The sequence below is a fragment of the Oncorhynchus gorbuscha genome, linkage group LG09, assembly GCF_021184085.1.
Source record: "Oncorhynchus gorbuscha isolate QuinsamMale2020 ecotype Even-year linkage group LG09, OgorEven_v1.0, whole genome shotgun sequence".
Classification (NCBI taxonomy): Eukaryota; Metazoa; Chordata; class Actinopteri; order Salmoniformes; family Salmonidae; genus Oncorhynchus; species Oncorhynchus gorbuscha.
The window spans coordinates 58476078-58502723 of record NC_060181.1 but is presented as its reverse complement, the minus strand read 5'-3'; the positions used below and the strand labels follow the sequence as shown (position 1 = coordinate 58502723).

The 26646-nt window shown below is 44.5% G+C and overlaps 1 protein-coding gene across 9 annotated transcripts in view; it reads left to right on the top strand.

Moving 5' to 3' along the window:
* The first annotated feature begins 433 nt into the window (after positions 1-433).
* LOC124043826 (bromodomain adjacent to zinc finger domain protein 2B-like) overlaps positions 434-26646 on the top strand; it is a 37359-nt gene continuing 11146 nt past the window's right edge. For 3 of the 9 annotated variants that reach the window (XM_046362842.1, XM_046362839.1, XM_046362838.1), the window contains exons 1-19: positions 434-653; positions 1484-2144; positions 2358-2639; positions 3571-3631; positions 5598-5706; positions 5949-6050; positions 6493-6706; positions 18859-18951; positions 19145-19206; positions 19635-19700; positions 20634-20699; positions 21190-21234; positions 21501-21533; positions 22643-22708; positions 22995-23135; positions 23780-24034; positions 24952-25187; positions 25864-25938; positions 26232-26475. In XM_046362842.1, the coding sequence (XP_046218798.1) occupies positions 585-653; positions 1484-2144; positions 2358-2639; positions 3571-3631; positions 5598-5706; positions 5949-6050; positions 6493-6706; positions 18859-18951; positions 19145-19206; positions 19635-19700; positions 20634-20699; positions 21190-21234; positions 21501-21533; positions 22643-22708; positions 22995-23135; positions 23780-24034; positions 24952-25187; positions 25864-25938; positions 26232-26475 (2880 nt within the window). In that variant the 5' untranslated portion in view covers positions 434-584. Of the gene's footprint in view, positions 654-808; positions 871-1483; positions 2145-2357; positions 2640-3570; positions 3632-5597; positions 5707-5948; positions 6051-6492; positions 6707-18858; positions 18952-19144; positions 19207-19634; positions 19701-20633; positions 20700-21189; positions 21235-21500; positions 21534-22642; positions 22709-22994; positions 23136-23779; positions 24035-24951; positions 25188-25863; positions 25939-26231; positions 26476-26646 lie in introns of those variants that run through there. The other 6 variants (XM_046362841.1, XM_046362847.1, XM_046362845.1 and 3 more) reach the window with 6 other exon arrangements.

The following is a 26646-nucleotide window of genomic DNA, read 5'->3' as shown; positions in this document are numbered from 1 at the left end:
ACTGTCCTCCCCCTCCTCTTCTCTCTCTTAGAGCCTGACACAGAACACTGCCATCAGCAAGAAGAGACCCCATGCTGCTGAAGGCGAGATCGCTCGGGACAGCCGGAGTGGTCTGCTTCAGAAATATCCAGATGAGGCCTTTCTCCATTTCCTCCACTACCCGCTCAAACCCTCACCCCAGCCCCCAGCACTGTCCCAGTCCACATCCCTAGTCTTCCAGAGCTCCAGGAACAGGGAGGAAGAACTCAAGCAGCACACTAGTGTGATCCAGGCTACGGGGCTGGCCAGTGCTAAACCCTTGGCTCTGGTCAAACCACGCAGGGAGGCCTCATCGTCTCCCCAACCCACCAGGCCCTTCACTCTCTCTTCCTCACCCAAATCCTTGGCTCTTTCTTCTTCACCTAAACCAAACTCTCTCTCTTCATCTCCCAAGCCTGTCTCCCTCTGCTCTTCTCCGAAGCCCTTGTCTCTCTCCTCCTCACCCAAGCCTCTCTCTCTGTCTTCGTCCCCCAAACCACCCACCCTTTCACCCTCACACAAACCCAAATCTCGGACAGGCTCCCCCCAAACCCCTGTCTGACAGTATGAAGTTGGGAAGCAGAAACTTCCTGGATGAAACCTTGTTACACATCAACAACTTTAAATTGAAACAGGTGAGTCTTGCTGTATGCAAATTATTTGCATTTTCATTGTTTTGTGTGTAATGGTGTGTTTTCCACTTATTAAAATAAGACTATTCGATTGAAGTCTTTCTCCAAAGCAATATTGATAACATTCTTTTTTTTTTTTACAGAGAGTTTCGGATATGGATATTTAGTATCTCCCATTTCTTCTTGACTATCATTGTTTCTGATTTGCAGATTTGAAAAGGTCAGCTTCCTCTCTACAGAAAATGAAACGTCTAAGCACTGTTATCAGCAGTTTGATTACGTTTCATGCCGGCTCTCCCTGTACACGACCTAAAGTGACAATGCAGTTAGTTAGCTTTATTGGAAATACTTCACAAAAGCTGACACGCAATTAACTCAGTAATGCTTTAGGAAGCCCGTTGCGATCCCATTGTTATCAAAAGGGGGAAAAAAATCTCTTTTTCCAAGGATTAAATTATTATTGTTAATCTGAATAGTGGTGATAGCAGGTCACTCTATAACAAGACCTTTGGAACAGGATTTGAGTACTGACGGAGTTTAGAGGTATCTCAAAAAAGAAAGTTGATTGCTAAGCCTAGAATACGGCACTAAACAGAAAAAATTGTCAGGGACTGTGCCGAACACCTTTTTATTCTTTGTATACCGTGTTCGACACGGACTTGTTTTAATATACTTTAATGGGAGAGACCCGCTTCCTCATTGTCATTCTCACTGAGCAATTACAAGTGCATTCCTTATTATGTTTTCCTTTCACAATCTGCAGTAATGCAAATGACTGACAGCTCGTATAATTACTTCCATTCTCTTTTTCCCCTCTTCCTTCTCTCCTTAAGCCCTTCGTCTCTCAGGAGCACTTCAAACAGGCCTTCCCTCTGCCAGTGATGCATCAGGATCTGTTCAAGAGCCTGAAGAAAAAGAAAATGGCCGCCTCGTCGTCCTCATTAGCACCGCCCTCCTCATTAGCACCGCCCAAACTGTCTCCAGAGACCCCGAGCAGTCACAGGCTCCCTTCTCCACACACCAACCACTCCAACCTGTTCCTGGCCTCCTCCCTCCTGGGCACCCACCCCAAAGGGGTGATTCACAGCATTGTGCAGGATGCCCCCCTGGCCCTCATCACCAAGCCTCGCAGCAGCAGTCAGAACAGGAGCACCATCAACAATTCTCTCCTGGCTGCCACCAGCCCACCCTTCTCTATGCCTGTCAACCTGAGCACTGGGCATAAAGAGCACAGCTCTGGAGCTCTAGGCTGGGCCTCTACCTCACCGGGCCTGGCCCACAGAGCTGGGAAGAGCAAGGCCCAGCAAAAGGCTCTCCACACAGGGAAGGGCATCTCCCAGTCCCAGACCCACCTGGTGCAGTCCCAGGTGGAGCTGTTCCGGGGCACAGAGTCTGACATCCCCAGCAGCAAGGACTCCGACGACTCCGTAGAGGATGAGGATGATGAACATGATGACGACGACGACGAGGATGATTCTGATGACAGCCTATCAGGTTAGTCAACTCAGCACGTTAATGTGATGCACTTCTGAAACAGCTCTTACGTCTGGTTTAAGTGCTTCAGAGCCACTTTAGGTACAGATTCAGCAGATACTTTAAAGAGGTTCCTTCAAGAGGCATGTGATTATCAGTGTGGTTGAATGTGAACTGAATGTTAATTGGAGAATGACTTATCAAGTCCTCCACTCCCACTGGTGTCCCCTGCAGAGTCTGAGAGTAATCTGGAGAGCGACTCGGACGACGTGAAGGACCGCGACGAGACCACCACGGACACGGAGGCAGATAGAACCCCTCTGAAGCGTGCCAAAGGCTCCTCTTCTCTACTCGACACCACCTCCTCCAGCCTCTCAGCCAGCTGCTCCCCTCTCAACCTCCAGGTCATCAAGGCATCCGGTGGCCTGCCCACTCCAGCCATGGTGACCAGCTCTGGGGCCTTGGCCTACCACAGCACCCCCTCTTCCTCATATACTCTCTGCTCCACTCCACCAGGTACCAATGGAACTCTCTCAGCTCGTCTTTGCTCTCTAACCTGTGGCTCTCCAACCCTGTTCCTGGAGAGCTACCCTCCTGTAGGTTTTTGCTCCAACCCCAGTTGTAACTAACCTGATGCAACTTATCAACCAGCTAATTATTAGAATCAGGTGCGTTAGATTAGGGTTGGTGTGCTATTCTCATGGCCTGCATCCCAATTGGCACTCTATTCCCTATATAGTGCTATTTGGTCGTGGACCTTGAGGTTGTTGGTTGGAAGTCCAGTCCTCTCCTTCTCCAAATGCTTAGTCCGATCACCCAGTCCAATCCAGGGGAAACAACGCATGCTTAAAAAAAATATAAAAAAATCCAGCAGGAAAACATTGTTCAGGGTGTCTCTCAATGCAAAATTATGTCTCTGGTCAAAGTGTTTGTGTCATTGTTTTGATGACCCAGAGCAGGCCCTTTGAGCCTTTTGATTACCCTGGCCGGCACATGTTTAACCGTTTAGCAGCTGAAGCTGCAGTCTCTTTTTCCTAATAGCTGCATGTTGGAATCTTTTTATTGTTGTAGTTCCACTCCCATATAATCATTCTTAGCTCTATTCCTTGATATCAGCTTTGACATGGTCGATTTGACAAGGTACTGTATTGCTAACCCTGCGTTGATGTGTCATTTCTAAAAGCAACCGTGGTTAAAAGGACCCTATGGTTTTGCATGTTTCTTTTGAATAAAACACCTGAACGTAACAGGCTGAAATGTTCTTAAAGGTACCATGTCTGGTGGGTGGAGTTTTCAAGCCATTGTATCCCCCTAGGCAACTGAATTGACGTAGGCGTTTCTTATTTTAGAGTAAGGGCACCTCTGGCCAACACGACAAGGTTTCTGCATTTGCTCAGGTCACAGTGGATTTGTCAGACTGTAGTAAATAGTCCCCTCTTTATCCCAGGAACAGGGAAGAGAAGGAGAGTGACAGATGAGAGAAAGCTGCGGACACCTCTAGAGTTTGGGTAAGATATACACCGTATATACATATATACACCACTCAGAATGTCACTGGTCACCCATTGTTAGTGCTGAGTGATTAACCGAAATGTCAGCTATTTGGGGGTTTTGACCGACTTCGGTTCAATTATTTGAATTCCATTTCGTTCTGTTTTTTTTTCTGTGAGCTTGATTTGTGCAGCTTCTGTAGAGATAATCACATCCAGCCTGAACTGTGTGATGTTGTAGTTTCCAACAGGCCAATATTTTACATAGTTTAGCACAGAACACTTGGTAATTAACTACAATGACTGTAATCCATTGTGCGCCCACTTAAACTTGTCCAATCTGTGTGAAGAGCACAAGCAAAATCGAGAGGGATAGAAAGCAGTTGCTTCGAGTCTGAAAATATATGATCTACGTGATTGATAGGTGGTATTCAGCAGTCATAAAAGTATGTCTTGTTTAATTTGAAGACCTTCTAAAATAGTGATTTTCTCAGACAGCATAGTCAGCAGCTCTGATGAGATGTTGACTTGGAATGAAATAATAGTCATAAAATAAATATTTTATTAAAGTAATGTGAATAAATGATGGTTAAAAAGTGATAAGCAGTCACTACCATCCTGGGACTTTTATTAATTGTTGTATTCTGTGTTACAGTATTCAACACACATGATGCATAGTGCATTTATTGTAAAAAAAAAAAAAAAAACAAACAAAAAGGTACTATAATATGATGTTGTGGCGATTTCCTCTGTCCCTCAAACAACATGGGTGGTATGACTGACTAAAAGGGTCTTAAAGGAGCCAAATCATAGTGTACACATCCCAATCAGTGAGGTTCCTTTTTCCAGAGCGGTGATGATACATCGTCAACAACAGAGTGGCTAGATGAAAAAAAGAGTAAACATCACAACATTGCTCCTTCCCTCCCTTCATCCATCCTCCCTTCATCCTTCCTTCCCGCTATCCCTCCTCCCCTAAACTCTCCCTTCCTCAAACTTTCCCCTTTCCCTCCCATGTCCCTCTCTCTTTCCCTCTATTCTTCATCCCTTTTCTCTTTCCCTCCCTACCACCCACCATCCATCCCGCCTTCCCTCAGTGGGCCCCTCCAAAGCCCAGGCCTGACAGTAAGCCGAGTGGCCAGGAAATGAGGCACTGCAGCAGTGATGGTCAGGGGTTAACCACATCCAGTCTCAACACAGACGCGCAACATTAGCAGCTCCGTCCCGCCACCCACCACAAACCCAGCGACGCTGCACTTAGATCAGGGTGTCTTTCATCTCCCACGGATGTTTCTCATCAGCAGGTTCAAAGAGAAAAGCAAGGCGACAAGCCTTATATCAGTCCCCTGCTCCGCTTAAGACCCAGGCTACGTCGCAAATGCTACCCTATTCCCTGTATAGTGCACTACTTTTGACCAGAGCCCCATGGGTTAGTGTACCATGTAGGGAATAGGGTGCCGTTTGGGCCGGAATCCTCAGGCCGTTTCTGTTAGGAGAGGGCGGCTGTCCAGATGCACTGAGTGAAGTGTCATGTGGGGCGGTGTTCCTCTTGGCAGCTGTCCATCCCAGGAGAGTCTGATTACCGCTGGAGTCCTACAGGGCTCACAGGGCAGCCAGGCCACTCAGTACAGAAGACACAGCTGTAAACCGCTCATTTAGATAGCTGCCCTCGCCAACATCAGGCTCTAGCTGTCTGCTGAAGGATTGGCAGCTAGGAGAAGAGCATGTAACAATTCTAGCTGACTAAGTGTTGTGTAAAATAATGAAGGTGTAAGAAGGTAGCACAAATCAACTTAGTTTCCACTCATGTACTTTGATATACAGTACAATTTATAATGCATCTTGTATAGTTCCTCTACTTTGACATTACAAAATGATACATGACTGGAATATATCGGCACTGCACTGTGTCGTTCTGCCCGATTTAGTGTGAATGGGATCGTGCTCCTGTACGGGAATCACTTGTAACCTCCCTCCATCCTAGGTGGCAGAGAGAGACTCGTATCTGTAATGTGGCAGGCCGTCTGCAGGGAGACGTGGCGTATTACGCCCCGTGTGGGAAGAAACTCCGGCAGTACCCCGACGTGATGAAGGTAAGGTCATACCTCCCAGGTCACTAGCGTAAGCATCCTCTCTCCCTACATCTCTCTCGTACGAATCCTAATAGATTTAAAAGCTAATGTTAATGAGGGATTTTATTTGCATTGTCTCCAGATTTTGATCAAGAAAGACATAGTTTACACCCAAACCAATAAGGTTTCTGTTATCAACTTAATCTTTGCCTTAACACTGATCTTTTGTCTCACCAAGGCCTCATTTATGTTCTTCTTTGTAGTATGTGTCCAGAAATGGAATAAGTGACATCACACGCGATCATTTTAGCTTCAGTGCAAAAATAAGGGTTGGTGACTTCTATGAAGCCAGAGAAGGACCGCAGGTGACTGTCATCTCTTTATTGACCGTTTTTCCCCTCCCACAGAGCAGTCTTCCGTAGCTGTACTGTAGCTGTACTAAAGTACTGTATATCATTGTGTTACTATTACATTCACAGGAAAAGTTATATCGCTGTATTGTAATATGAAAGCTAGGCGCATATAGTTAAAGGGATAGTTCACTCCAAAACGCTATTTTAAGATGGAGCCCTTTCAGTACATAGAAAAGAAACGTGACAAATATGCGTTTTTCTACATTTAACAACAAGTGATGTCTAATTGATTCATACTTAAAGGCAGCAATTACATAGATATATGTATTTAAGCTTAACGTTCATATTTCTTTGTTATGAGGGATGTTTGTTTATACGGTATCAAGTATAGTCATACTGCAGTGTAAGTAAATGGAATGCTCTAATTGGCTGTCCCTCGCTCTCCTCTCATAAGGGATTGCAGTGGAGCTTGTTGACCGAAGATGAGGTGATTCCTCGTATCCTGGCCATGGAGGGGAGGCGTGGGCATCCCCCTAAGTCTGAGCACCAGAGGAGAGGTGACGAGGGCCCCCGGTCCAGGCGCAGTAAGGGTCGACTTCCTAACGTTGGCGAGGCCGACTTCCCAGGCGCCACTGACGCCAAACTTCTACGCAAACTGGAAGCTCAAGGTGGGTTCAGTTCTTGCAAGCATCACTGGGGTACACTAAGTGACCAAAAGTATGTGAACACCTGCTCGTCGAAGTTCGATTAGGCCTGGCCCGCAGTTGGCATTCCAATTCATCCCAAAGGTGTTCGATGTGGTTGATCTCAACAAACCATTTCTGTATGGACCTCGCTTTGTGCATGGGGGCATTGTCATGCTGAAACAGGGAAGGGCCTTCCCCAAACTGTTGCCACAAAGTTGGAAGCACAGAATCATCTAGAATGTCATTGTATGCTGTAGTGTTAAGATTTCCCTTCACTGGAACTAATGGGGCTAGGCTAAACGGCCCCAAACCATTTTGTCCTCCACCAAACTTTACAGTTGGCACTATGCATTGGGGCAGGTAGCGTTCTCCTGGCATCCGGCAAAACATGATTCATCCGTCGGACTGCCAGATGGTGAAGTATGATTCATCACTCCAGAAAACGCGTTTCCACTGCTCCAGAGTCCAATGGTGGCGAGCTTTACACCACTCCATCCGACGCTTGGCATTGCGCATGGTGATCGTAGGCTTGTGTGCGGCTGCTCGGCCATGGAAACCCATTTCGTGAAGCTCCCAACGAACAGTTCTTGTGCTGACGTTGCTTCCAGAGGCAGTTTAGAACTCGGTAGTTAGCGCTATGCCCTTCAGCACTCGGCGGTCCCGTTCTGTGAGCGTGTGTGGCCTACCACTTCGCGGCTGAGCCATTGTAGCTCCTAGACATTTCCACTTCACAATAACAGTACTTAGGTAGCCGAACTGGTGCCATTTTTAACAATTTCATGTGTCTGAAGGTACAAACTTTGCCTTTCCGGCGGGCACAGAGAGAAAATCAAGTGCACTATAGGCCTACCGCTGGCCAATCGGATGGCTTAGATTACCGCGTCTGCAGTAACGTAGCAGGCATAAAAGAAAGCTACAGCAAAATTGATACTGTGAAATTTCAAAAGGTTTAAAACCATGACGAGAGAGACTGTCAACAAATGCAATGAATAACTGCTGTTTATATGATATGAGTTCATGTTTAAGTTCTTACTCAGCACTTTGTATTACAATTTTAAAATGCGCGGTCTTCCTATTTCAAAGCACTGCAGCATTAATGATTTGAGTGTATCAATTGGCTTACATTGTTATTAGCAGCTTGGTCTTTTTTAATATCAAGGAATATTTAACTTTGTTGTTCGTAGGAGTAACAACATGAATTTGTTCATGAGGCAGAAGTTATGCGGATCAACTTGAGTTTTGCCTTCAGCTGGAAGACGGTGTACCTTTTTGGTCAGTGGAGGAAAGAGAAAGCGAAGGGATGTTGAGAGGCGGACCCTAAGTCTCTATGCTCACTCAGCTGTGCCTCAAGTAATACAACAGCAGATCTATTAACGGTGTGATCATATAGCCTACCTCAAATTTTTAAATATACACTGCTCAAAAAAATAAAGGGAACACTTAAACAACACAAAGTCAATCACACTTCTGTGAAATCAAACTGTCCACTTAGGAAGCAACACTGATTGACAAATTTCACATGCTGTTGTGCAAATGGTATAGACAACAGGTGGAAATTATAGGCAATTAGCAAGACACCCCCAATAAAGGAGTGGTTCTGCAGGTGGTGACCACAGACCACTTCTCAGGTTTTGGTCACTTTTGAATGCTGGCGGTGCTTTCACTCTAGTGGTAGCATGAGATGGAGTCTACAACCCACGCAAGTGGCCCAGGTAGTGCAGCTCATCCAGGATGGCACATCAATGTGAGCTGTGGCAAGAAGGTTTGCTGTGTCTGTCAGCGTAGTGTCCAGAGCATGGAGGCGCTACCAGGAGACAGGCCAGTACATCAGGAGACGTGGAGGAGGCTGTAGGAGGGAAACAACCCAGCAGCAGGACAGCTACCTCTGCCTTTGTGCAAGGAGGAGCAGGAGGAGCACTGCCAGAGCCCTGCAAAATGACCTCCAGCAGGCCACAAATGTGCATGTGTCTGCTCAAACGGTCAAAAACGGACTCCGTGAGGGTGGTATGAGGGCCCGACGTCCACAGGTGGGGGTTGTGCTTACAGCTCAACACCGTGCAGGACATTTGGCATTTGCCAGAGAACACCAAGATTGGCAAATTCGCCACTGGCGCCCTGTGCTCTTCACAGATGAAAGCAGGTTCACACTGAGCACATGTGACAGAATCTGGAGACGCCTTGGAGAACGTTCTGCTGCCTGCAACATCCTCCAGCATGACCGATTTGGTGGTGGGTCAGTCATGGTGTGGGTTGGCATTTCTTTGGGGGGCCGCACAGCCCTCCATGTGCTCGCCAGAGGTAGCCTGATTGCCATTAGGTACCGAGATAAGATCCTCAGACCCCTTGTGAGACCATATGCTAGTGCGGTTGGCCCTGGGTTTCTCCTAATGCAAGACAATGCTAGACCTCATGTGGCTGGAGTGTGTCAGCAGTTCCTGCAAGAGGAAGGGATTGATGCTATGGACTGGCCCGCCAGTTCCCCAGACCTGAATCCAATTGAGCACATCTGGGACATCATGTCTTGCTCCATCCACCAACACCACGTTGCACCACAGACTGTCCAGAGTTGACGGATGCTTTAGTCCAGGTCTGGGAGGAGATCCCTCAGGAGACCATCTGCCACCCCATCAGGAGCATGCCCAGGCGTTGTAGGAAGGTCATACAGGTACGTGGAGGCCACACACACCACTGAGCCTACTTTTGACTTGTTTTAAGGACATTACATCAAAGTTGGATCAGCCTGTAGTGTGGTTTTCCACTTTAATTTTGAGTGTGACTCCAAATCCAGACCTCCATGGGTTGATAAATTTGATTTCCATTGATACTTTTTGTGTGATTTTGTTGTCAGCACATTCAACTAAGTAAAGAAAAAAGTAATTAATAAGAATATTTCATTCATTCAAATCTAGGATGTGTTATTTTAGTGTTCCCTTTATTTTTTTGAGCAGTGTATATTTTAAGAAATTACCCCAACAACCATGCATTGACAGGGCAATTCAAGCAAAGCCTATAGCTTACTGCACAAACCTCATTGCTACAGTGCTGTTTTTAATTGGTTAATGTTGCATAGGCTTATGTTTTTTAAATCATGTACTGGACAGATTTCTTTTTTTAGATCGCAGCTTGCATTTTGACTCGGAAATCTCGACTCAAAGGTTGGTCACCACTGTTCTAGAGTTTTCCCTGTTAACACAATCAACGTTTCCCTTTACTGTGGCAATTGTGACTGAATAAATGCAATATAAGTCATTTTCAATGCAACAAAACCAACTATGCAAGATATTTTGTTGTAGCAGAATGCATCGGAGTGGGATTATTTTGGATTGACACACACGACTCTACACAGACCGGTGCAGCATAAACAATCAGAGCTGCAGTAGGCCTATATGCAAATTAACCATTGCCATATAGGGATCTATGCCATTTACTTTGAACTGGACTATGTTTACAGCATGAGCGGTCGTGAGTAGATGTGCTTGTTTTGAGATCAAAGCGAGAGCTACATGCACAGAATTTTCACAACGTTCAAGTTTGCGCTCAGCAGACCTGAAATATGCTCAGTGCCCAAAGAAATGTAGGGAACATTGGTGTCCATGTACTTTTGTGTATATACAGTGCATTCAGAAAGTATCAGACCCCTAGACTCTTTCCACATTTTGTTATGTTACAGCCTGAAAAAGAAAAAAGGTAGTTAAAAAAAAAATCTACACACAATACCCCATAATGACAAAGCAAAAACTGGTTTTTAGAATTTTCTGCAAGTTAATTAAACATAAAAAAACTGATCAGATTTACACATGTTTACAGACTCAGTACTTTATTGAAGCACCTTTGGCAGAGATTATAGCTTTGAGTCTTCTTGGGTATGACACTACACGCCTGTATTTGGGTAGTTTCTCCCATTCTTCTCTGCAGATCCTCTCAAGCACTCTCGGGTTGGATGTGGAGCATCGCTGCACAGCTATTTTCAGGCTCTCCAGAGATGTTCGATAGGATTTAAGTCCGGGCTCTGGCTGGGCCCCTCAAGGAGATTGAGACTTGTCCCGAAGCCACTCCTGCATTGTGTTGGCTGTGTGCTTTGGGTTGTTGTCCTGTAGGAAGGTGAACCTTTGCCCCAGTTTGAGGTCCTGAGCGCTCTGGAGCAGGTTTTCATCAAGGATCGCTCTGTACTTTGCTCCGTTCATCTTTCCTTCCATCCTGCCTAGTCTCTCAGTCCCTGCTGCTGAAAAACATCCCCACAGCATGATGCTGCCACCACCGTGCTTCACTGTAGGGATGGTGCCAGGTTTCTTCCAGAAGAGACGCTTGGCATTCAGGCCAAAGAGTCCAATCTTGGTTTCATCAGACCAGAGAATCTTGTTTCTCATGGTCTGAGTGTCCTTTAGGTGCCTTTTGGCAAACTCCAAGTGGGCTGTCATGTGCCTTTTTACCGTCTGGCCACTCTACCATTGTTAGAACTTTAATGGGTTACAGAGTTAGTCAATGTTTACAGTTAATTCATTGCGCTGCATCTAAAGATAAGAGAACGCACCTGTTGTGTACAAGTGACAAGTCATTATCCAGGTAAAAGTGGTAAAATGTAACATGAACAAGTATTATTACTCAAAAAGAAGTATTCATCTCGACTGACGTCCCAAGTCATTGCTCATTTTTGGTGCCGAAACCCGGGAGTATGAACTGCGACGGCGGTCGGAGGGATGAAGTGGCTGAAATGGCTGAGGAGGAACGTCGGTATGGAGCAGAAAGAATGAGACAAAAGCGGGGTACCATCCTGAGGTGCCACAACACGGATTTTGAATCAGATTCATGTGGAAATAACCCAGTAAAATCCGGATACCGATTACGTCAGTACATTGTTGGAATTGCTGTCAGCTGAGGAGGACCGCTTCTTTGAACTTGGTTGTGGAATTGAACAGTTAACTCCGTTGGACGTATTGGATGCGGAGATTGCATGCACGGAGAATTACAAAGAGTGCGTTATCATGATGGAGAGTCTTGCACAATGAGTAATAGATAAAAAAATTAAAAAACGACCTCGATCCACTACCAGGACGGGTGAGTGACACTTACTCAAAACAGAACACAGAGACAATCACTAAGGCTACCGAAGTTGATTGAGAAATTCTATGGAGATGTAATTATGTGGCAGGAGTTTTGGAGCCAGTATGAGACTGCTTTTCACAACAATAATTCACTGTGCAGTAGAGATGTTTATACCTACCTGAAAACTTCTCACTGGACCAGCTGCAAAAGCAGTAGCAGGACTGATGTTAACAGACAGTAACTATGATGACACAATTGCTCTTCTCAAGCAGATTTGGAAGGAAGGATCTTGTGATTAGTGCTCACATGTCAAAGCTGCTGAATCTCACTCCCGTAAATAAATCCTCTTACAGATGCGTACGATGAATGTGAAATTCAGATTAGGAGCTTGGAATCACTGGGTGTAGTGTCAGAAACCTATGGAAGGCTACTGTTTCCAATCTTACTACAGATGATTGCAGAGGAGATAGCGCTTGACTATAGTCGTCGGAGGGGAGTAGATGATGAATGGAAAGTGTCTGAGATGGTCAGTTTCCTACAGGAGGAGGTTCAGAGCAGGGAGATGTCATTTGTAGTGCTAAGATCATGCAACCAACAGAAAGAGAGCAAACCATGGAACAGGTCATGCTCCTAGTATGAAATTAAAACAAAGACCCAACATGCCATCTGCTGCGGCACTGCACCCGGCCAGCCAGAAGGAACAGAACTGTATTCCGTGATGGTGCAGACCACAAATCAGAAGACTGCCCAGATCACAATATTGCTGCACGCAAAGGGAAACTAAAGAACAATGGAAGATGCTTTGTAAGTTTAGGAAAGAAACACATAGCAAAATTCTTTAGTCAGTGTCATGTGCAACATATGGAAGCAGACATCACATTGCTGTGCGTACTGGTAAGAAGCGTGAGGTGCAACCCCCTCCTGTTTCTGCAGATGCTGTTGTTTCCGCAGTTATTCCCCATTCTGTGAAGACAACCAGGCGGCCAGAACACTGTGTTGCTACAAACAATGAAAGCAATGGGTAGAAGGCCCATCGGGCAGGAAGATAGCTCGTTGCTTACTAGATTGAGGCAGTCAGAGAAGCTTCATACATGAAAACCTTGTGAAGGGCCTGAAACTACCAGTAATCAGACAAGACGCACTCACTCTTCACTGCTCCAGCAACGTCCCAACGCAACACAGTGAAAGTCATCTTGGAGAATGTCTGGGACAAATAGCAGAGAATTGAAATGGAGGCAATTGAAACCCCACAAGTGTGCACTTGGACACTGGTCGGTGCAGGGACCAGTGTCCATGTCAAGTGTTGCCAAGGCTTGACATGGAAAACACAGAACCCAGAGGAAAGGAGGCTCTACAGATGTTCGAGAGAACAACCACCTTCAAAAATGAACAATACCATGTGGAGTTGCCATGTAAATGAGAAATGCCAGAACTCCAAGACAACTACAGTTGAAGTCGGAAGTTTACATCCCACTTAATATAAATAATAATAATAATAATAATATATGCCATTTAGCAGACGCTTTTATCCAAAGCGACTTACAGTCATGTGTGCATACATTCTACGTATGGGTGGTCCCGGGGATCGAACCCACTACCCTGGCGTTACAAGCGCCATGCTCTACCAACTGAGCTACGTTGGAGTCATTAAAACTCCTTTTTCAACCACTCCACAAATTTCTTGTTAACAAACTATAGTTTTGGCAAGTCGGTTAGGACATCTACTTTGTGCCTAACACAAGTAATGTTTCCAACAATTGTTTAGACAGATTATTTCGCTTATTCACTGTATCACAATTCCAGTGGGTCAACACTAAGTTGACTGTGCCTTTAAACAGCTTAGAAAATTCCAGAATGTCATGGCTTTAGAAGCTTCTGATAGGCTTCTGATAGGCTAATTGACATAATTTGAGTCAATTGGAGGTGTACCTGTGAATGTATTTCAAGGCCTACCTTCAAACTCAGCGCCTCTTTGCTTGACATCTTGGGAAAATCAAAATAAATCAGCCAAGACCTCAGAAAATAATTGTAGACCACAGGTCTGGTACATCCTTGGGAGCAATTTCCAAATGCCTGAAGGTACCACATTCATCTGTACAAATAATAGTACCCATGTATAAACACCATGGGACCACGTAGCCGTCATACCACTCAGGAAGGAGACGCGTTCTGTCTCCTAGAGATGAACGTACTTTGGTGCGAAAAGTGCAAATCAATCCCAGAATAACAGCAAAGGACCTTGTGAAGATGCTGGAGGAAACTGGTACAAAGTATCTATGTCCGCAGTAAAACGACTCTAATATCGACATAACCTGAAAGGCTGCTCAGCAAGGAAGAAGCCACTGCTCCAAAACCGCCATAAAAAAAAGCCAGACTACGGTTTGCAACTGCACATGGGGACAAAGATTGTACTTTTTGGAGAAAAGTCCTCTGGTCTGATGAAAAAAAATTATAGAACTGTTTGGCGAGAATGACCATCGTTATGTTTGGAGGAAAAAAGAGGGAGGCTTGCAAGCTGGATAACACCATCAACTGTGAAGCACGGAGGTGGCAGCATCATATTGTTGTGGTGCTTTTCTGCAGGAGGGACTGGTGCACTTCACAAAATAGATGGCATCAGAGGGAGGAAAATGATGTGAATATGTTGAAGCAACATCTCAAGACATCAGTCAGGAAGTTAAAGCTTGGTCGCCAATGGGTCTTCCGAATGGACAATGACCCCAAGCATACTTTCAAAGATGTGGCAAAATGGCTTAAAGACAGCTAAATCAAGGTATTGGAGTGGCCATCACAAAGCCATGACCTCAACCCTATAGACAATGTGTTGGCAGAATTGAAAAAGCTTGTGCGAGGAAGGAGGCCTACACACCTGACTCAGTTACACCAGCTCTATCAGGAGGAATGGGCCAAAATGCACCCAACTTATTGTGGGAAGCTTGTGGAAGGCTACCTGAAACGTTTGAACCAATTTAAAGGCAATGCTACCAAGTACTAATTGAGTGTATATAAACTTCTGACCCACTGGGAATGTGATTCTATTATTCTGACATTTCACATTCTTAAAATAGTGGTGATCCTAATCTTATCCTAGTTTTTACTAGGATTAAATCTCAGGAATTGTGAAAAGCTGAGTTTAAATGTATTTGTCTAAGGTGTATGTAAACTTCAGACTTCAACTGTATAGAATCGCCAAGAAACGGTTTGAAGGTCTGAAGATAAGACTGATGAAGGATATGATGTTGTACAGCAGATACAATGAAGTAGTTGAGGACCACATACAGTAGGATATGGCAGTGGACATGCCCAAGGACAATGCATCAAACTCCGACAATGTGAAATATTACTTACCTCACCATGCAGTACTCCGGGAGGACAAGTTGACAACAAAACTGAGAGGGGTGTTTGATGCCTTGTCCCATGAAGATGGCTGTCCATCCCTCTGACTGTCTACTCACAGGACCGAACCTGAATCCGATTCTGCTCAGCATTCTGATGAAGTTCAGACTACATGAGATTGCATTCACGGCAGACATCAAGAAGGCTTTCCTGCAGAAATCCCTAGCAGAGAGAGAGAGAGAGAGAGAGAGAGAGAGAGAGACACCGTGAGATTCCTCTTGCTTTACAGGCCCACCAAGGGGAGAAAATGAAGAAGAGCTGCGCGTGTTTAGGATAACCAGAATGGTATTTGGAGCTTCACTAAGTCCATTTTTGCTCACAGCTAGACAGAACAACCAGAAGTTGTCGAGGCATTGGGGGAGTCACTCCATGTAGATGACTTAATTTACGATTTCACGCGATGTTTAAGAGGCTTACTTTGTGACAACTGCAAAGCAAATGCTGTTGACTCTAGGCATGGACCACTGCAAGGGGATGACCAACTCTCCTGAACTGAAAACAAAATGGGAGGAGAGTACGACAACTGACCTCCCGTTGGCACTAGAAACACAAGGAGTTTAGGTTTAGTGTGGCGACCATGAACAGATTACTTTGTTTGACCTCAGGCCACTACTGAGCATTCTAAAGCACAAGGAAAACACAGAAGTGTTCTGCAGTCGTCTGCATGCTTCTTCAACCCACTTGGCTTCCTGACCCCCTTCACCATCAGGAACAAGCGCATGTTCCATGAAATGTGGGAGATGGGACTCAGCTGTGATGAAGATTTACCACCTGATCTGACACAAGAATGGCAACAGTGGTATTCAGAACTACACCAGCTTGCCATACCAAGGTGGTACAGAGCAGACATGCAGCCACAGAACTGCCACAGTCTGAAACTACACTTGTTCTGTGGGCTTACAGTACAGTAGCTTACCTGCAAGGTTTATCACAAGATTGGGAAACAACGACAAGTCTAGTCGCATCCATGTCCAGGGTAGCCCCACTCAAGAAAATGACGCTGTCATGCCTGGAGTTCATTGTAGCTGTGATTGGTGCGAGACTAGCAAACAACCTGATGACCACACTGAAAATGGAACAAAAACAGATCAAAATGTGGACAGACTTGATGATCGTGCTGCATTGGGTTTGCAGCTCAGAAATGGAAACAGTTTGTCGCAAATGGAGTGACAGAGCTCCAGTCCTTGATCGATCCAGAGTCATCGTGACATATTGAAGGGGAAACTAAATCCAGCCGACCTCCCTACAAGAGGACAAACTGTTCAAAACTTGACACAGAGCGAGCTATAGTGGAATGGACCCAGAATTCTGACATCACCTAATCAGTCAGAGGAGACTGACGACAAGGTTCCAGAAGAGGTGAATACAGAACTCAAGTCCAGTCGCCTGGTCACTGTACAGCTCACAGCAAACAGCACAGACATCACTGAAACCGTGTTGGAACTTGAAAGGTACAGCAAACTGAAAAGTGTTCAGCGTGACCACCTGGATAAAGAGATTCATAGCCAATGCTCGTACAAATATTAAAGTTGCAAGGTGAACTAACTGCTGACGAACTGTTCGAGTCTGGATCAAGGTAACAGAACAATAGAGTTTCAGTCAGGAGAAATTACTGAAGGCAGGAAAAAGCCTAAAAAATGCCTAAATCAGAGAACTGAAACCGTCTCTGGACGAACACGAACTACTCCGTGTAGGAGGAAGACTGCAATAGTCCAACTTCACATTCAGAGAGCAGCACCCATTGAGTTCTGCCCAACAAGCACAGATACTCAAATGTTTATACAGTACTATCTTGAGAGGATGATGCATTCTGGAGTAAGAGACACTCTAGTACAAATCAGCGAGCGATACTGGATCCTGCGTGCTAGGCAGCTAGTCAAGAGCACAGTGGCAAGATGTATAGTTTGCAAAATATTCAAGGCAAGGGCTGAACAGCAGGTCACTGCACTGCACCTTTACCAAAAGACAGAATAACTGAATACCCACCATTCAAAGTTACAGGTGTGGATTTTGCAGGGCCACTCTACATGAAAGAAAATGGTTCTGTGAAGAAGTCAAACATTGCGCTGTTCACCTGTGGTGTAACCAGAGCCTTTAATTTGGAACTGGTCTCTCATTTGTCAACTGAGATATTCCTGTTAGCTCTGAAAAGATTAATCTCAAGGAGAAGATTATGTAAGGTAATCTATTCGGACAATGCAAAAGCGTTCAAGAGAGCTGATCAGGACTTGAAAGGTTGTGGAAGGCAATCAAAGTGCCCCAACTTAGATAGGGGCATCGCCTGGAGGTTCATCGCCAAGCGAGCAGCATTGTGGGCGGATCCTCGGAAAGACTTGTCAGGTCAGTGAAGACATGCCGAGAAACATTCTTGTGAGAGCTTTGCTCAACTTTTGAAGATATGTGCACAGTCCTGACAGAGGTTTAAGCTATCCTAAATTCTAGCCCTCTGACCTTTGTCCACAATGAAGTGGATGAACCAGAACCCCCGGCACCAGCACACTTCCTGGTGGGTAAAAGACAAACCTCTTTGCCGCCCAAGCCATTTCCAGCTGACACTCAGCACCCAGGAGGAAATTACATGCAGATTGAAGTACAGGCAGAGACTTGTGACCAGCAAGCGAAGATACTACTTCCTGGACCTAAAGTCGGCACACCCCTGTGACACCACAGCCCACCCCACTGAAAGTGGTTGATGTTGCATTTGTCGGAGAAGATAATACACCCAGACAAACCTGGAACCAAGGCAAGATTGAGGAACTGTTTCCAGGCTGAAATGGGCTATTCAGGTCATGTTCAGTTCTTACTGCCTCGGGGACTTTGTTGAGAAGACCTATTCAGTTGATATACTGCTTAGAGATGTAGATGAACACAGCTGTTCATCTGAGGGCAGGATGTTGTAACTTTAATGGGTTACAGAGTTAATGTTTACAGTTAATTTATGGAGCTGTGTCTAAAGATATTTTCTTTTACAGTTATTTACATATGTAAGAGTCATTGTATTAGTTCTCAATCTCCATCACATGAATTCTATGTACATTGGCCAGAGAAATTGTGAACCCTTTGGAATTACCTGGATTTCTGCATAAATTTGACATAAAATTTAATCTGATCTTCATCTATGTCACAACAATAGAAAAACTCAGTGTGCTTAAACTAATAAAACACAAATTATTGTATTTTTCTTGTCTATATTGAGTACATCATTTAACCATTCAGTGTAGGTTGGGAAAAGTATGTGAATCCCTAGGCTAGTGACTTCATCAAAAACTAATTGGAGTCAGGAGACTGCTAACCTGGAGCCGAATCAATGAGACAAGATTGTAGATTTTAGTTAGAGCTGCCCTGCCCCATAAAAATGAGAACTCACAAAATTTGAGTTTGCTATTCACAAAAAGCATTGCCTGATGTGAACCACGCCTCTAACAAAAGAGATCTCAGAAGACCTGAGATTAAGAATTGTCACCTCATTTGCTCACATTGTATATAGACTTGTTTATACTGTATTATTGACCATATGTTTGTTTTACTCCATGTGTAACTCTGTGTCGTTGTATCTGTCGAACTGCTTTGCTTTATCTTGGCCAGGTCGCAATTGTAAATGAGAACTTGTTCTCAACTTGCCTACCTGGTTAAATAAAGGTGAAATAAAAATAAAATAGAACTATGAACTCTAAAAATCTCTCCTCTTGTTGCAGAGATAGCTCGACAAGCAGCCCAGATTAAAATGATGAGGAAACTTGAAAAGCAGGCCATGGCACTAGCAGCCAAGGAGGCTAGGAAACAACAAGGTATATTAAGCTAGTGTTCTGTGAAAGCTGTTCATATGACAATGCCATCCTGTTCTCCACCATAGCACAGTTAGTCCAGTACCACCCACACCACACAGTACAACCCTAATCTCAATGTTTACTTTCTCTCTGTCTGTTTCTCTTTGTCCTTTCTTTCGGTCTTTCTCGCTCGCTCTCTCTTTCTCTCTCTCAGCAATCATGGCTGCTGAGGAGAAGCGGAAACAGAAGGAGCAAGTGAAGATTTTAAAGCAGCAGGTACTGATTTGCCTACAGTACGAGCATTGCCATGTCATGTCCAAAGGCTCACCACTCGGCTGCATCTGTTCACAAGTTGTGTTTTTGTTCTGACTCTTCCAAGGTGAAAAGATCCCAAGCAGAATTAATTGCTTTGAAATATTCTCTAAAGCGAAGATGCTAACCTTCAAGATGCTACACTCGCTTAATCTTCATTATGGTTGCAAAATTCTGTGAACTTTCAATAAATTCTCTGGCTTTCCCCAAATCCCAGTTGGAGGATTCAACCAGAATTTCTGGAATACCAGGGAATGTATTGAAAATCCATACATTTTTGCAACCTTAATCTCCATTAGAACTACGTATACAGGGCCCCTGTTCTAACATGCATGACTGTAGATTGAATTCATTTGACCCCCCCCCCCCCCCCACCCCCATCCTTTTACTAGGAGAAGATCAAGCGCATTCAGCAAATTCAAATGGAGAAGGATCTCAGAGCACAGCAGATTCTCGAGGTGAATTACTGCAGAAATATTCCCGAAACACTTCCTTTTTTTGCTGTTGGTAGGACTTTTTTCTAAATCAACCAACGGCTATTTCTAAATTATGTGGTTGCACTTTTTCGGTTCTGTCTCCTGACTACAAGTGACTAATGCTTAATTGGTTTTTCACAAAGTGCCATTGAATATTCAAATCTCCTCAGACCGTGATGGGATTCGACACAAAATACCATCTCTCAGACAATAGTCGCTAACAGTTTAGCACAAGGAGGTGAAACAGCTATTTTCCATGCACAGCGCTAATAGAAGCTCCGAAGTGTTTTAGCTTTACTAAATCAAATTTCAGTTGGCAAGCTGCTCTTAACAGGATTCCTCTATGCTTGTAATTAGATATTGAAATGTGTCTTAATTTATTCCGACTGGCTACTGGTATTTTGTAAGAACTACAACTAGTTTGTCTTTTTAGTGTTAATGTGAGGAAATAATTATCTCACTGCACAAGATTGCAATATTCCACGCTTGACATTGCCAGTAAGTCCCTGCTGCAAGTGGGACTATTCTCATTCAATATTATCCTCTCTTTGCTCTAAATTGAACAGTTCTATGTTGCACATATGGCTATTTCATTGTGTGTTTAGTGTTAGTGTAGTCACTAGAACCAAAATATGTATTTTGCCCTGCATGTTTATTTGTGAAAATTGTCTTGATTTTAGTTAATCAAACAATGTTAGCCCTCCCACATGACAGAAATTCATTATTTGCTTCTAGTAGGAACTAGTGATAAAAGCCTAATCTTACACGAGCATAAATGGATTAGTCTGTGTATTTCTGTACTGGCTACCGGCATGTAGTACTGTACATGTGCTGTTGAATGAAGTGTTGAATGAAGTGTTGAATCTCTCAAGGTTGTTCTGTTGCATGACCTGTAGACCTGTTTTGCATGAACAGACTAAAAGGAAAAGGAAGGAAGAAGCGGCAAATGCCAAAATAATGGAGGCTGAAAAACGAATCAAGGTTAGTTTAGATGTCCTGTTAAAAGAATCAACCATTAATTTGTGGCCCACTCCACCTCCCACTGTTGCCTCAAGTCATACAACCCCTCTCGTGTTGATTCCCAATCTCCTCTTTGCACCTCATTGCCTCATTTAGGTGAATGTAAAGCAATGCTCATTGCTCCAAGGGACTGCTTCTCCGTGTTTAGGAAAATCTCCTTGCCACCCAGAGCAGACCTTTTCCATGTTAATCAGTGGCATAAAGGACATTGCATTCTGTCTCTGTCTCCTGCACGTCTCAAAAAAACAACAACTATGGCATTTCCATTTCACATTAGTTCCAACATGCCCGGGCTCTTTGCCTGTCTGTCAATCAGATTAGTGAGGGATTTGAACTTGCTGTGGAATGAAGTAGAGAAACGTTATCCGTTTGTGTTGGCTGCTTTTTTTAGATGATGGAAATGAGGGGTGTGTTTGGATTGTAATGTTGTTTTATCTTTTTCCCCTTAAAGGAGAAGGAGATGAGGAGGCAACAAGCAGTCATTTTGAAACACCAGGTAGGTATCACTCTCCTGCACCACATGATGTCCAAAGCCCATTTTCACTTTCAATTCTACTGGAATCTTTTTGGAAGAAGGGTTCTTCTTGATGTAAGTACTTGACAATTCCCTGTCCAAATCTGTCACTTTGTTAAATTCAGTTTTGATGACCCTAGCTTGTCACCTTTCTTGGGGGAGGGGGGGCGGGGGGTGTCTTATATGAACTTAGTTTTTATGAGCCTGTGATTTCTGTTCCGTAATACTTTGCCAACTCTTTCTCCCAGGAGTTGGAGAGGCATAGACTAGATATGGTATGGGTATGTTTATTTTTGCACATCTAACACCGCATCGTGATATTGGTTGTGATATGGTTGTTATAGCAATTCATAAAGTGTAGCTCTGGCTGCCGTCATACTACATTCTCCTGCATGGCTTTCGAGCAAAGTGCATTGCGTACGCACGTCTTGCTCTATTTGTTCTTGTACAAGACAAAATAGTCAAGAACTTCTTGACTCCGATTCCATTTAAGGGGAGCAATGCACACTATCATGGTCCTATAGACGTGACCCTCCATTGCCTTGTTTTGTTGTCGAGTGAATGGAAGTGCTTGACATCCAGGTGTTTAAAGTCAATGTAGAGTATGCTGCACTTGTCCATTTTACCACCTGACAAATCAGACCCGTCCATCGCCGGCTTTTCTCCTGCTTGTTGACATCAGTTGAAATCACCAACCTCAAGGTGAAATGTTCATTCATCGTTTCGTTGCCGTGTTTCTTGTTCCATATTTGAGATTTGATTTTTGTTGTTGTACCCAAACTACTTACCATAAGTTACTAACTAATAGGCTAAAGACATGCAATGATAGCATTGCTTTAAACCCATGCCATACTGAATATAGGCGTGCTCAGTACACGCCTAAGATAAATTCATTACTACAAAGCCTCAATCTCCAATTGAATCCATTAATGTATTTGTGAGAGGTAACTTGCTTTCTGTCGTATAATATTACTTGCATTCTGATATAAGATATTTTGCTTTGCTTTTCACCAGTGAATAAAGAACGAAAAACTGTAGCAGCTTTTAGAGTAACTTTCTAACACAGCATAGTATGACGACGTCTGCTCAATTCTTAGATGCAGTTGTACAAGTAGCACTTCAGTTGGCCTATTGCCAGTATACAGACGCATTCAAGCCGACTAACTTCAAGCTTACACTTTGCGTTGACACCGCCCTCATAGCTGTTGCTTTGCCCTTTTGTTTTTTTAGATTGTTGGTTGTCATCATTTTATTAACCTCTGAACTTCCGCTATAATGTTCACAACGATGGCCAGACTCTACTGTACGTGTCATAGTAAGCTGTTGTGTTTGACGTCTAATATGAAGTGGCCTGGTCTGTGTTGAGCTGTGGTTGTGTGTGCTCTGTCAGGAGAGAGAGAGGCGGAGGCAGCACATGATGCTGACGAAGGCCATGGACGCCCGTAAGAAAGCAGAGGTGCGTGATTCACAACTCGACCACTTCTCCTTGAAACTGTTAGAGCGGGCTTCTGGCTATTGCCTCCTCTCCTCAGTTCTTCCTCCCCCTCTTTTTGTAAAACTATATGGAGTGTGAATGAAAGAGGGAAATTGGGCCCCAAGCAATTTTCGGTGAAAGTACAGCAATTTATAAGCAAGGAAGGCCTAGTGTTGGCCTGAATTGTAATGACATAATCCTTAACACGATTGTCTGCAACGGTGCCGATAGCATGCACTGTTAACTTGGTCTGTAATTTGGACTTTAGGAGCGGGAGCGCTTAAAGCAGGAGAAGAAGGATGAGAAACGGTTAAACAAGGAGAGGAAATTGGAGCTTAGAAGACTGGAACTGGAAATTGCCAAGGAGCTGAAGAAGCCAAATGAAGACATGTGCTTAGCAGATCACAAGGTATACGATTCATAGCTACTACTACTGGAAATTCTAAAGGGAGGGATATGAGCCTTCTATTGCTATGAGTGTGCCATCGGTCATAGATTTGTTCTCCAACTGAAAAGGAGACGTGGGCCGCATTGCCATTAGACGATCTCAAACCAAGAAAATCGTTAATACTGGCCACATTTAATCGCTTTCAATCAGTTTCTTTGCCTATTACCTATTTTAATCAATATGACGATAGTGTTTTTAAATGACACCGGTTCTTTATTTGTATAGTGATAACATCTTCCATATTGGAATGCACGAAAGTGAAGTAAACACAGGTACACGTTTTATTGTGCCATCAAGTGGCTGCCCCTAATACAACACTGACCAAGGGATTTCTGAGAGTTGCTTTATCATGATTTCCACCAGACAGGGCATTGAGCCCCTGGATAACAAGTTCACAGATCACACATCAACCCAGTCTCCATACGGCTCTCACTAAACCTCCCTCCATACGGGTCAAGCTCTGTTTGACCTACTTGAATCTGCAGCTAGAGAACCTATCTCTCTAGATTTTGCTCTTACACTGCGTTAGGAACCTTGAAATTATAACAAGTGCACAGCACACTACTGTTATTACATGACTGAATGTGTCCTCTCTCTGTTCTAAGTCTCTCCCAGAATTATCCCGTATTCCCGGCCTGGTTCTACCAGGAAGCAGCTTCTCTGACTGCCTGATGGTGATGCAGTTCCTGCGGAGCTTTGGGAAGGTGCTGGGCTTCGACGGGGACGCCCACATACCCAACCTGAGCGTGCTGCAGGAGGGCCTGCTCAACCTGGGAGACAGCATGGGACAGGTCCAGGACCTGCTGGTGCGCATGCTCTCTGCTGTGGTGTGTGACCCCGGACTGCCCCCAGGACACCGGGTGAGGGACTTTACTCTTTAGAACTAAACGCACGCACTCACACTCGTCACACATTCATAAATACTAAAAGGCATATGAACAATCTGATGAATGCTTGAGCAGCCACGTATATTAGCACTTTCCCACATGATCACACACTCATACTATCAGCAGTCGTACAGTATATTCTGATCTGCCTTCATAGACTGTACTGTATGCACTATCCACAGCTTAGAGGGCTGCATTGCAGAGTTAAAGACAAGATTCCCCTACTGTAATCAGAACACACAAGTGGGGCATTATCAATATCTCTGGCTCTGCAAAGCTAAATGAATGGGCTTATCTGTTTTTGGTTGGGTATCAGTGTTTATAGCTCTTAATACAGCTTCCACAGTTATACCCTCACATTTTTCCTAATTCATCAGTATTTTCTCTCCATGCTAATCTAAAGGGCTTAGTCACGCTTTCATGTGGCTTTCCATTATTCCTTCAAGGAGCCCAGATGACTGTCTCCTATTATGGAGCCTCAGTTGACGTCGAGGGAAAATGTATCCCTGAAAAGAGAAGAATGTAGTCCCCTCTAACTGTCCTCGTCTGTGCCTTAGGCTGGACTACATTATGCCCCTAAAGGCAGCGGTTCGATCCCCCGTTCCACCACTCACTTTCTCTCTTGTATCCCTCTACATATCTTTTGCAAACCTGTCAATAAAATGTGAAGATATCTTTGAAAAAATATATGGGTCACATTTCATTTGGACAGTCGCGTATAGATGATAAGCAACTGCTTGCTAAAGTTAGGTTTAGAATGAAGGCGAGGGCTAGGGTTAGTAGACAGTTAGTTGAAGCGTCGGTGACAGTTATTGAACCTCTACAAACCATCTACTTGGGACCCTTCAAATAAAGTGTTTACCGATATATGTCCCTATCTGCCCCGCCAGACCAAGACGGCCCTGGGGGACCACCTGAATAATGTGGGCATCAACCGGGATAACGTGTCGGAGGTGCTGCGGGTCTACATGGAGGCTCACTGTGGGGGGAAGGATCTGCAGACTGACCTGGGGGAGGTCACGGCCAGTCTGAAGACCAAGGCTTTCCAGGCCCACACAGCCACACAGAAGGCCTCGGTCCTGGCCTTCCTGGTCAACGAGCTGTCCTGCAGTAAGAGTGTGGTCAGGTAAGAGAGGACACTGAACTCTTAGCCACAGCAGTCTGGTCTGCGATCTAGATCACAACACTGATACGGTCTGTTATTTAGACAAATGATGTCAAGGTAAGTGCTTTAGGCTTACATGTGGGGAAACTACTTTGTTGATATTTGATGTTGTTCAGTGTCCAATAAAAAAATGATTAAGGGGCTCTATTCAACCTGTAAAGCTGAGGCGTTACAGATTCCGCTATAGAAAAGTAAAGGTCATTTCCGACTGAGCCGACATATGCAGCATTTACCGCGAAATGCAGTCTCCGCTAACGCGGAAAACGTTGCCTTTTAAAAAGTTATTCTGAGCACAGATTATTTTAGCTGACTGACGCCTACGTCACTCATCTTTTAGCATGAAGCGGATTTTGCTGGACATAGTACTGTTTTATTCATTGGCATTTTTTTGATGTTCTACGTGGAATATCAAGAGTTGTGTTGTCATAGAGCGTTTCATTGGGTTGCATCAAACCTGAAACCCTTTTCAAGTCACTGCCTGTACCTGAGGTAGATTAGGTGACACAACTGGCAATGCTTGAAAATACAATCCTGTTGCTCAAGGAAAATTATGCCACTAAAGCCTTACTTCACCTTTTTTATCATTTGTTTAACAAAGCCGACCTATCTAAAATTGGTGCTTCGTGCTTCTTTGCAGCGAGATCGACAAGAACATCGATCACATGACCAACCTGCGACGGGACAAGTGGGTCATCGAGGGCACGCTTCGCAAGTGAGCACCCGAGTCATGTCAAGGAGCACTCAGGAGAAGACTGCGTGACATACATTAATAGACCTGTATTACCGAATGGGTGTCCGGTGAAAATGATGGATATCAGAACGGAATTTACTGTTGTCCCGCCTCTATTTCTTTTGTATTGGGACAGACTTGTTTGAAGTTATACTTCGAATAAATGTGAATTTGATTGTTTAGGCTTTTTAAAGGTTTTTATATAGTATGGTATGATACCAAAGCCTAGGAAAATATTTGCCACTCTTATCCTCCTGCTGCTTGTCTTGTTCCAGGCTGAGGACCAGCCACTCCAAGAAGACTGGGAAGAGGGACAGCGGTGTGGGGGGAGAGGAGACCCAGTCCCTGGGTACACCCACCCCCGGACAGAAACGCAAGAGGAAAGGAGGGGACAGCGAGGAGGACGAGGATGAGGACGAGGACAGCGAGGATCAGGGGGATGAAGACGACGATGACGAGGAGGAGGAGGAGGAGGAGAGAGGGAAGAAAGGGAAGAAAGTGGAAACCTGTGAGGATGAGGTCAGTGAGGAAATTGTCACCTATCCACATGATCTATCCTCTGAACCAAATGACAATGGAGTTGTCCCAAGTGGCACCCTATTCACTGTATTGCACTACATCGTGAATAGGATGCCATTTGGGACATAGTCTCAGTCATTGTTTGTCTTTTGTAAATGTCAGCCTCTCCTC